Below are 12,420 nucleotides of genomic sequence, written 5' to 3'. Positions count from 1 at the left end.
GTATTATCTAAAATAAGGTCGCACGACAACGAGGTTCTAGCTCCAGCATGTTTWCTAACCTAACCCTCGCATGTCATACCTAGGTACGGATATCCCCAAGGGACATCCTACGACAGATGGTAACATGAACAACCCTTTATGGTACTCAACACCTCTTTCTTATGTCATATTTGAACACGGTTAATAATTATGGAAAGGGAAACTTGTAAACTCATGTGTCATTCAAATGACTTAAATGACTTAAAAATTCACATTCTGTTTGATCTGAGCAGAGAACCATCTGAATGAAGATCATTGTTTTGCCAATGTTCTGCCGCATTCTCTGTATGATGGTTCACATCGTACTGTCTGTCTCTTTGCATTATCACTGTGTTAAACTCTAGGGCTGAAATTAAATTAAAGCCAGTTTYTTCCAGACGGTTCTTGTGTGGGTATGCGATTTGACTTGTTCCTATTGTAGAAATTAGGCAAATCAGACATTTTCTTTAMATTAATTAAAAAAATATATAGAATTGTATTTATTTTTTATTATCAAATCAATACAAAAAGTACATTGGAACACAAGTATATATAAAGAATATACAAGGACATTTGGGCTAGGGGGTACAATATCACATTACACAAGGACCTTAAACACACATTGATAATTCTATCAGCTTTTTTGTTGGAGTATTTAATTGCCTTAAAATATAGTTTAATTTTRCAAGGTAATAAAATGTGGTGTTTTGTTTGTAAATTTACATTGGTGAATATGACATTTGGCCAAAAGAATAATGAAATTATATATACATAAAATTGTTTCAACTTATTTCTATCATAAGTAAAGAATCCAAGCAGCACATCTCTCCATAATAGTTTAAAATCTTCATAAATGTGTTCAATTATAAATCTACTGATGTCTTGCCACAGATTCCTTACATGGATACAATGCCCAAAAAGATGCAACACTGTTTCTTGGTGGTCATTACAAAAGGTTAAAAAAAAAAAAAAAATTTTTTTTTTTACTTCTTCATATAATGAATGGTTGGTAGGATAATATTTATRAATAATTTAAGAAACTTCCTTAATTTTGTTAATAAGTATGTATGTGTGTGGCAACATCCAAACTTTTTTCCAACAGACGTTATCAATAAAACCATTCCAATAAGGCATTACATAAGGTATACACTACCGTTCAAAAGTTTGAGGTCACTTACAAATGTCCATGTTTTTGAAAGAAAGCACTTTTTTTGTCCATTAAAATAACATCACATTGATCAGAAATACAGTGTAGACATTGTTAATGTTGTAAATGACTATTGTAGCTGGAAATGGCTGATTTTTAATGGAATATCTACATAGGTGTACAGAGGCCCATTATCAGCAACCATCACTCCTGTTGTTCCAATGGCACGTTGTGTTAGCTAATCCAAGTTTATCATTTTAAAAGGCTAACCCTTTTGCAATTATGTTAGCACAACTGAAAACTGTTGTTCTGATTAAAGAAGCAATAAAACTGGCCTTTAGACTAGTTTAGTATCTGGAGCATCAGCATTTGTGGGTTCAATTACAGGCTCAAAATGGCCAGAAACAAAGAACTCTTCTGAAACTCGTCAGTCTATTCTTGTTCTGAGAAATGAAGGCTATTCCATGCGAGAAATTGCCAAGAAACTGAAGATCTCATACAATGCTGTGTACTACTCCCTTCACAGAACAGCGCAAACTGGCYCTAACCAGAATAGAAAGAGGAGTGGGATGCCTCGGTGCACAACTGAACAAGAGGACAAGTACATTAGTGTCTAGTTTGAGAAACAGACGCCTCACAAGTCCTNGAATAGAAAGAGGAGTGGGATGCCTCGGTGCACAACTGAACAAGAGGACAAGTACATTAGTGTCTAGTTTGAGAAACAGACGCCTCACAAGTCCTCAACTGGCAGATTCATTAAATAGTACCTGCAAAACACCAGTCTCAACGTCAACAGTGAAGAGGCGACTCCGGGATACTGGCCTTCTAGGCAGAGTTGCAAATAAAAAGCCATACCTCAGACTGGCCAATAAAAATAAAAGATTAAGATGGGCAAAAGAACACAGGCACTGGACAGAGGAACTCTGCCTAGAAAGCCAACATCCCGGAGTTGCCTCTTCCCTGTTGACGTTGAGACTGGTGTTTTGCGGGTACTATTTAATGAAGCTGCCAGTTGAGGACTAGTGAGGCGTCTGTTTCTCAAACTAGACACTCCAAGAAGTATTTTTATACAATATACAATTCTGCTTATAAATTAAGGACCATGACAAGAACCTGCCGATGAAAAGCCGAGTTTCACTGGAACTTTGTCAATATTATAATTGCAAATCAACATAAAGTTAAGGCCACCAAAAATTGAGAAGACATGATGAGGAATAAAATTCCATATAGATGTGGGTCTTCTTAGGAACTGTTTTATCCAATTGATCTTAAAAGTATTATTTAAGGTAGTAAAGTACAGAAAATTCTGCCCACCATAATCATGTGTTCATTACAACAGTTTTCCTAATGTAATGGGTAGGGTTTCTCCACAGAAATTTGAAAAGCATTTGGTCTATATCTTTACTTATGTTACCGTCAAGATATAAAGATAGAGCGGCATATGTTAGTCTAGAGATCCCTTCAGCCTTGGTTATTAGGACTCTTCCTTTTAAGGATAAGTCCCTCTGTAGCCATTGATTTAGCTTCTTCTGTTTTTTTTTAATGTGAGGGTTAAAATGTAGTAAGCCTCTAGACTTCTGATCCTTAGTAATGTTTATGCCTAAATATGTAAGTTATTCTATCACTGGAATGCCATAATATGAGGGTGTCACACAATCTTTGACATGAGTTCACATTTATTAATATTAAGATATAGGCCAGATGCTTTGGAAAAGGATTATATCACATTGATCGATATGGGAATCTGACTAGTGTCTTTCAGAGAAAGTGTAGTATCATCAGCCAACTGGTTATAATAACTTCTTTACCCGCTATGAAAATACCTTGTACAGGACTACTATTTAAAGAATTTGAAAGAAGTTGGGTGATTGATAAAAATAAATACAGTGAGATAGGACAACCTTGCCTAATTCCTCTCTTTAACTCAAATCTAGGTGAGATGCCAGGTTTCAGTTTGATAGAGCTGTTACTATTCGTATAGAGAGTCTTAATAGCCTTACTGAAAAACCGAGGTAAAGACAGTTTCAAGTAGGATATTCAACGGATATTTGCGCTTTCAAACCTCAATAGCTTTCAAACCACTTGGGCCACAGACTCCAAATAAGTGTAATGATGTTGGAAAAATTGCGCACCACACTGCACAGGTCTTATTTTCACGATTTGGACATTAATTCGCTTTCCAAGCTAATAAACATGGAAATGTGAGCAGCATTTTGTATTCCTAGTTAAATTAGTTAGGGAGCGTAAACAAAGTACAAACTTATTTTCTAATTTCAATATCTTCTTGGTCATGTCACCTACTTGACTGAAACAAGGTTCAGAATGTCCACTGACTACCCTTCTATATTGCACACCCTTTAGTTTGTCCATTTTCATCTCACACGATTTTACATACATTTTTCAAAATGTTACATTTCAATAGCTCCTTGGTCATGTGACCTATTGGACTCAACCAAGGTCCAGAATGTACACTCAGTGGGCCTACACATTGCACACCCTTTGGTTTGTCCATTTTCATCTCACTCGATATTACATAAWWYWTTTTAACTTTCTAATTTCAATAGCTCSTTGGTCATTTGACCTACAACCCTCAAACTACTTTCAGAATATCCACTGACTAGCGTTATACATGGCACAMCSTTTTGTTTGTCCATTTTCATCTCACACGATTTTACATGAATTGCCTGCTCTGTTCCCCTGCCCGCCTGCCCTCTCACTGGGCCTGAGAGTGTATAGCTTACTCCCTGGAACTTCAGACCTCCAGGCCTCCACACCTACTCGCCCTACCTAGTCAACACCCCTCTCACTGGGCATCATCCATCACCGTGTCCCGGCCCGGGGCTCAGTGGGGCTCAGCCATCTCCATAGCATTGCCCACCAGGCGAAACGGGGCACCCACACTTCAGCACCCCTCCCAGGACACTAAGACGTCTATATTCCTGCTGTCAGGAACCATGTGCACCTGGTAACCCGAAACAGGCTCTGTACACCTGGTGACCCGTCCACTTTTTTCCACTCAGAGACTAGGTCCCCACTCCAACCTCCATGGCCCCCGAGTCAGGCTACCCCTGCTCGGACTCTGAGTTCCCYCTGCCTTGATAGAGGCCTCCTTGTGCASCTGGTGACCCTTTGGGTTCCACAGCGGGTCCAAACCTGACTCACAGTCCCACCAGAGGACGGGCCCGGGCGGMTGGGCGACCACCATCTAGCCCTCTACCTATCCAGAGCCCATGTTAATGTCTTACGCCTTCTACCCGCCTGCCTGGGCTCTCTCATACTCTGTGTCTGGCCTCTGGCCCCTGACCCTTCTGCGAGCACCTGGTAACCCGTAAGTAAAGAAGGAGGATGGTGGAGGAAGACGCCTTCTGTCCCCAACAAAAGCTTGGATTGAGGGCTGACTTTCAATAGATCGCAGCGAGTGAGCTTCTCTGCTACGTACGAAGCCCTAACCCAGAATCGGGTCGTCTACGAGTGATTTAGCACCAAGTTCCCCACAAACATGCGATGCGAATCAGGAGAGGGGCGGCAAGTCATCCGGCCGCACCCCAACCCCGTCACGAACGGCTCTACTCATCTGCCAAAAGAGGCAGGCTATCCCAGGCCAACCGAAGATCCGTGGTGCTACGGTATCGTTACGTTTTGGGGGGGATTCTGACTTAGAGGCGTTCAGTCATAATCCCACAGATGGTAGCATCGCATCATTGGCTCCTCAGCCAAGCACATACACCAAATGTGCTTGGGTGATTTGAGTGTGACCGCGACAGGTGGGTATGCTCCTTTGAATTTCATCCAGTTGACATTCGGTGATCCGTGCCCAGTGGGAGCCTAGGCTTCATCCGTCCGTTTTATGGGTCCGYAGCAAATCAATGGGCATGGATGGTACTACCTACATCAGATGTAGGCCTCTCTCCCCAGACAAGCTGGAGATACCTCTCCCCACTTCGTAGGGCATGATCCAGATCCATGCAATGCCCTATCACTGCGGGGCCAATGGGTTTAGTCTCTGCCTCGAGTCTAGTGAGCGTAGAGGAGACCTCCCCACCTACAATGAGTGGTGTCCCGAACTCAGACAAAGCCTGAGGCCTGGTAGTGTCAGCTAATGGTAAGGCACATGCAATCTCCACTACATGCTCCAAGAAACGTGGAGGAGAGCTCCCACATAGAATGTGTAGAGTCCCGCACCCAGGCGGACCCCTGAGACTTGGCAGTGTGCTAAGCACTTTCCATCTCCATTTAGTGCTCCATTATTAGCGGGTCCAGCCGAAGCCAGCGTTCGATTCAAACCTTYGCGGTTTAGAGTTAACAAAGTATACGGGGGACGCGTGTTAAACGTTTCACCACAGCCGCTCTGTGATCAGACTGATGCCAGCAGTACACTTTCATCAGCCGTCTCCCAGGACTTAACTCCCCCCTCCCAGCCAAAGCCAGGGATGCGTTCGAGCCATCATTCTCTGATTGGCTTCCTGTCAAGGTCAGGATTCGTTTACAAGAGCCCCGCAGCAAATAATTGAGTCTGGTGGAACCTCCCTCACATTTTCATGCTTGRCCGAAAGCCCCATATTCCAGGACTGACTTCCGTTTAACGATCAACAGCCATCACCATCTGCAGGACTCTCTTTGCGTACGGACTAGTACCGAGGTAACTCCCGTTTGGTTTTCATCGTTAGCAACACCTGAAAACAGGTGACATACAGGGAGGGATTGGAAGAGCCCTGCTATCTCCCTTATCTCCCTTACTAAGGCTAAGGACTCATTAAGAGAGTCATTGTTACTCCCGCCGTTTACCCGCGCTTCATTGAATTTCTTCACTTTGACATTCAGAGCACTGGGCCGAAATCACATCACGTCAACASCCACCTCGGGCCTTCACAATGCTTTGTTTTAATGAAACAGTCGGATTCCCTGGGTCCACACCAGTTCTAAGTCAGCTGCTAGGCCCCGGCCGATGCGACCCGCTGGAGACCCAACGTGAACGGGGCCGGCGAGCGCCGTAGCTGGGAGTTCCCCCACCCGCTCCACCTTTGGCCCGCCGACAGACACCACCCCGACGAACCACCACACGCAGCCAGCCCCTTGCGAGACCACGCACGATATACCGCGAGATGAGCCGCACAACGAACTTTCAGCGGTGTCGCGAGGAGGGCGACGGAGCGACTGCTCCCCCAGCAGCGACTCGATCCCCGCTTCGCACCCCAGCCCGACCGACCCAGCCCTTACACGGAACCCAAACCGGGTGCGCGCGTGCGCCATCGTGCGCCATCGTGCATAAATGTATTTTGTCCCCCCACACCAAACGTGATCACGACACACAGGTTAAAAATATCAAAACAAACTCTGAACCAATKACATTAATTTGGGGACAGGTCRAAAAGCATTAACCATGTATGGCAATTTAGCTAGCTAGCTTGCACATGCTAGCTAATTTGTCCTATTTAGCTAGCTTGCTGTTGCTAGCCAATTTGTCCTGGGATATAAACATTGAGTTGTTATTTTACCTGAAATGCACAAGGTCCTCTACTCCGACAATTAATTCACACATAAAACGTTCAACCGAATCGTTTTTAGTCATCTCTCCTCCTTCCAGGCTTTTTCATCTTTGAACTTATATGGTGATTGGCATCTAAACGTTCATAGTATTACCACGACGACCGGCAAAACAGTTCGTCTTTCAATCACCCACGTGAGTATAACCAATGAGGAGATGGCACGTGGGTACCTGCTTCTATAAACCAATGAGGAGATGGGAGAGGCAGGACTTGCAGCGCAATCTGCGTCAAAAATAGGAATGACTTATATTTTAGCCCTTGGCAACGCAGACGCTTGTTGGCGCACCCGAGCAGTGTGTATGCAATAATTGAATAACATGGATTTCTAAATTAATTTTGCAACGAGCACACGATGTGTCTGGTCTGGTCAGCATGTTAGAGCCAATCCTTATCCCGAAGTTACGGATCTGACTTGCCGACATCCCTTACCTACATTGTTCTAACATGCCAGAGGCCGTTCACCTTGGAGACCTGCTRCGGATATGGGAACGGCCCGGAGCGAGATTTACACCCTCTCCCCCGGGATTTTAAAGGGCCAGCGAGAACTCACCAGATGCTACCGGAACACTTTCCAGGGCTTGGGCCCCTCTCTTGGGGCAAATGTAACATTTWGAAAAATGYATGTAAAATCGTGTGAGATGAAAATGGAGAAACCAAAGGGTGTGCAATATAGAAGGGTAGTCAGTGGACATTCTGAACCTTGTTTCAGTCCAGTAGGTCACATGACCAAGGAGCTATTGAAATTAGAACGTTTTAAAAATGTATGTAAAAACGTGTGAGATGAAAATGGACAAACTAAAGGGTGTGCAATATACAGTATAAGGCTTGTCAGTGGATATTATGACAGCAGTTTGAGGGTTGTAGGTCACATGACCAGAGAGCTATTGAAATTCGAAAAACATTGCAAATTAATGTAAAATCATGTGAGATGAAAAAGGATTAACAAAAGGTTGTGCTACGTATACGGCTACTCAGTGGATATTCTGAAAGTAGTTTGAGGGTTGTAGGTCACAAGGAGCTATTGAATTTTGAATTGTTTAAACATTATTGTAAAATCTAATGAGATGCAAATGGACAAACAAAAGGGTGTGCAATGTATAGGTTCACTGAGTGTACATTATGAACCTYGTTTGAGGTGTGTGGGTCACATGACCGAGGCCCTATTGAATTTCAAAATGTTTAATAAATAATTTAAAATAGTGTGAGATGTAAACCGACAACAAAAAAGTGTGTGCAATGTGTGTCTATGGCATCGGGTTAGCTATAACCAGTTTTGAAAGTTTTAGGAGTAATGATTAAAGAGCTATTGAAATGTGAAAATGTTGATTTGTCACTATGTTGACGGTCCCTAACTGATATTGGTCGACGTAAGGAAAACTACAGGCGAATATCCGTCGAATATCCAGTCTGAATCTGTCTTTACCTCGGTTACAGAAAAATCCCCAAAGCCAAATTTCTCAAGGGAGTGGAAGATGAAGAAGAACTCCACTGTGTTAAATGCTTTATAAAAATCCAAAAATAATATGAAGCTATCCTCGGTTATTAGGTCTGAGTAGTCAAGTATGTCTAATACTAGACTGATATTGTTAGAAATATCTGTCCCTCATAAAGCCAGACTGTGTTTCATCAATTATTGCATCCAGGACTTCTTTAATTATTTTTGCAATTAGTAAGGCTAATATCTTATAGTCATTATTATGAAGACAAATTGCCAGTTATTGATGAGCAGCACTTCTTTTTTAGACTTCGATATCATTGTTATTAACCCCTGAGTCATTGTAGGAGGGAGAACATTGTTTTTAATACACTCTAAAAAGACGAAGTAGGAAAGGAGCTACTTGTTCAGAAAATAACTTGTAAAATTCTGCCGTAATCCTATCAGCGCCTGCGGATTTCTTGTTTTTTAGATGTTTGATAGAGYCGAGAATATCATCAACTATGATGTGTTCACCACACTGTATAGATTATATATCACTGATAGAGTGAACATTATTCAGTAAGTCAACAAACATATATGTGGATTCCTGAGAGCAGGTAGAGCTATACAATGTCCTGTAAAAATTGCTACAGTAGTTAGCGATACACCTTTGGTCATCTGTAATAACACCATCAATGTTTAAATGATGGATAGTGTTATTTGTAGAGCGCAACAGTGTCTCTCTTTTGCGAGGAAGAACCGGATGTTGTCAAAGGTGACGAAGAAGGAAGTGGTCCGTACAAAGTGTCAAAGATGGCGGCACACATGTCAAGGCTAATGCTGCTTAAATAATATACACAATTATACTGTTTTCTCTGCGGTATGAGTCGCTAAAGTGGATAATCAAGTATAGACGGCACGTTATTACTCATATATGACCACATAAGGAACGAGAGGATGGCAGTTTTGGGTGATTTAAGTCGGACYGTGCGGTTATTACTAGGTCAAATTCGAAGGTGCGGGCAGAGTGGGTCTGCAATCAATCAATATCAGAAATCAGGTAAGAAAACACTGCTCCTCGTTGATGCGAAATGTGTTATGTGTAAATCATCATGTTTATGAAAATGTCTATTGGGTTAGCATGTTCCTAATGCTGCTTTATACACCACCGTGATCTTCTTTTGATCCCCCTTCTCTCTCTCCAGTCCGCTGTATGAGCCTGGCGGCGCCCAAGCTTCAGCCCACTGTAGATGATAATGAAGTCGTGAACCCGACATTTGTGAACAGAAACCCGCGGAACCTGGAGCAGATGGCTCTAGCGGTGAAGGACAGGGGCTGGAGAACAACCTGGCCCTCCCAAACGTTCTACCACAGGTGTGTGTGTGTGTCTCTAATCTAAATTTATTGGTCACATACACATGTTTAGTAGATGTTATTGTSGGTGTAGCGAAATGCTTGTGTTTCTAGCTCCAACAGTGCAGTAGTATCTAACAATTTCACMACAATACACACATCTAAGTAAGGATCTGTGTGTTCATACTTTGGATGAAGAGATTGACACTAGATAGGCAGACATACAGATTGACACTCCTTTTATAACCCCTTTTGTCTTTACCCTACTCTTCTCTGCCATCTCTCTTCATGCCCTTACCCCTTGCTTCTCCACCGATCCCCCACTCTTCTCTCCTCCTTCAGGTTGGTTTTCTCTCGCTCCCAGCACTATGTAACAGCTGAGGTGTTTGCCAACGGTGATGCAGTCCCTGTGCTGTCGTGTTCCACCAAAGAGTGGGCCCTGAAGCGTGAGCTGGGTTCTACCCGTTGTGTGGCAGCCAGCCAGGCTGTGGGTGAGGTGCTAGCACAGAGGTGTCATCAAGCTGGCATCACTAGGATGGTGTACAGACACATCCCCTGGCAGTATCGCTCTGATGCTGTAAGTACGGGTGGGGGGTTGTGACATCCCTTGACAGTACAGGTAGAAGGCTGTGTGTGTGTGGTGTGTGTTGTGTGTGTGTGTGTGTGTGTGTGTGTGTGTGTGTGTGTGTGTGTGTGTGTGTGTGTGTGTGTGTGTGTGTGTGTGTGTGTGTGGTGTGTGTGTGTGTGGTGTGTGTGTGTGTGTGTGTGTGTGTGTAAAACGGGCTTCATATTGTTCAGTGTTTGTTGAGTAGTTGGAAACAGCCAAGGTTAGGAAGATCCAGAGCCCTATACTATGAATCTGGTTTGAGGAGTTAGCCGAGGTCCACCTTTTAGCCAGGTCAATTTCTACGGCAATGAATTCTTCATAGCCTTCCTGCTCTGGGGCAGGATMACTCCACTTATCCTGAATGAAGCGTTTGAGCCGTGAGTTCAGGACCAATCAAAGAATACTTAACAAAAATATAAACGCAACAATTTCAAAGATTGTTACAGTTCATATAAGGAAATCAATCAATTGAAATAAATGCATTAGGCCCTAATCTATGGATTTCACATGACTGGGAATAATAAAGATGGTTGGTTACAGATACCTTAAAAAAGGTTGGGGAGTGGATCAGAAAACCAGTCAGCATCTGGTGTGACCACCATTTGCCTCATGCACTGTGACACATCTCCTTCGCATAGAGTTGATTGTGGCCTGTGGATAATTGTCCCACTCAACAATAGCTGTGTGAAGTTTCTGGATATTGGCGGTAACTGGAACACGCCGTCATACACGTCGATCTAGAGCATCCCAAACATGCTCAATGGGGGAAATGTCTGGTGAGTATGCAGGCCATGGAAGAACTGGGACATTTTCAGCTTCCAGGAATTGTGTACAGGTCCTGCGACATGAGAGCTGCAACAAACACTCAAACTGGACAGTTTTATCTCAATCTCTTCATTCAAAGTCTGTCATGGACACTCTTACTGACAGTTGTGGCTGCTTTGCGTGATGTATTGTTGGTTCTACCTTCTTTCCCGTTGTCTGTGCCAAATAATGTTTGTATCGTGGTTTGTGCTGCTATCACGTCTACTCAAGTGCAATATCGCAATTCTACCATATTTGGTAGTGAGTGGAAACGCCAAGCGGATGCTTCACATTTATACTTCCAGTGAAATGTCTCAGTTCTGTGGATCTACCGCTTCGAATGTAATTCTGGTGTACCAATATGCAACGTCGGTGTGATCGAAGCGTAACCCGGGCGACACTGGGCCAATTGTGCACCGCCCTATGGGACACCCAATCATGGACGGTTGTGATACAGCCTGGAATTGAACCAGGGTCTGTAGTGACGCCTCTGACTAAGATGGTGCCGTAGACAGCTGCGCCACTCGGGAGTAATGAGAAGATGCATTTGAAACTTCACGCACAGTTAAACTTTCGTATGACTTAATAAAATTGTTTAATCAATAGTGGGGAAAAGGGGACTTGTGCATTGATAAGCACACCAGACACTTTCAATAGCCCATTTCATACCATAGCATGCTGAATTTGCAGGTTAACCTTTTTCATTTTGATTTTGGCACAAATGAAAATGTGGCACTAACTGGCCCATGGATTGATGTTTCAGCATTGTCACAATGAAGCGTTTGGCGTTCGAGTAGCCATGTGCGACATGAACGCACAGTTACAAGTCCGGCTTGAGTAAGCCGGTGGGTGCACGATCAATATCTACATTCGTAACATGGATGAAGCCTGAGCTGGAATGTGGCACTAACTGAACCTAGCTAATTTCAGAAAAGCCTAAGTACATCTAKCTTGATTTGTAGTATACCCCTAAGGGCTCCCGAGTGGCCCAAGGCACTGCATCTCAGTGCTAGAGGCGTCACTACAGACACCCTTGTTCAAATCCAGGCTGTATCACAACTGGACGTGATTGGGCATCCCATAGGTTGGCGCTCAATTGGCCCAGCGTCGTCCGTCATAAGAACGTGTTAACTGACTTGCTTAGTAAAACAAAGTGTTCGTGTGTGTTTCTCTTTTTCAGGTTCAGTCCTTCCGGACAGCAATGAAAGAGGGAGGAGTCACCCTCAGTGAACCGCGGCAGAAATTCATCGGGAACTAACTGCAAAGGTTCCTAATAGCCTATAAAACAAAATATTCTCCCTGTTTGTCTTGACACAAATGGCCCATTTTCACAATTTTTGTTACGCATTGTGTAATTCAATAAAGGCAGACAAATTAACGTGACATGGTTTCAGTATAATCATTTATTAATTCACTCAAACAGTATAGCTGTAAACAAATGTAAACGCAGCCATAGATGAGATACAAGTCATTTATCTATTTAATCTTAGAACAGCAGAGATTGGCTCAGGCAGCGTCAATGGCATGA

The 12,420-nt window shown here is 43.3% G+C and overlaps 1 protein-coding gene across 1 annotated transcript; it reads left to right on the top strand.

Moving 5' to 3' along the window:
• The first annotated feature begins 8,893 nt into the window (after positions 1–8,893).
• On the top strand, positions 8,894–12,275 carry mrpl18 (mitochondrial ribosomal protein L18). Its single transcript, XM_023989780.2, has 4 exons — positions 8,894–9,188; positions 9,334–9,502; positions 9,824–10,058; positions 12,073–12,275. Exons 1-4 carry the CDS (start codon positions 9,086–9,088, stop codon positions 12,148–12,150), a joined length of 585 nt encoding a protein of 194 aa, XP_023845548.1. The 5' UTR covers positions 8,894–9,085; the 3' UTR covers positions 12,151–12,275.
• The last annotated feature ends 145 nt before the right edge of the window (positions 12,276–12,420 follow it).

This window comes from Salvelinus sp. IW2-2015, linkage group LG6.2 (genome assembly GCF_002910315.2).
Source record: "Salvelinus sp. IW2-2015 linkage group LG6.2, ASM291031v2, whole genome shotgun sequence".
In the NCBI taxonomy this organism is placed as follows: domain Eukaryota; kingdom Metazoa; phylum Chordata; class Actinopteri; order Salmoniformes; family Salmonidae; genus Salvelinus; species Salvelinus sp. IW2-2015.
This window is presented reverse-complemented; position numbering and strand designations above follow the sequence as displayed.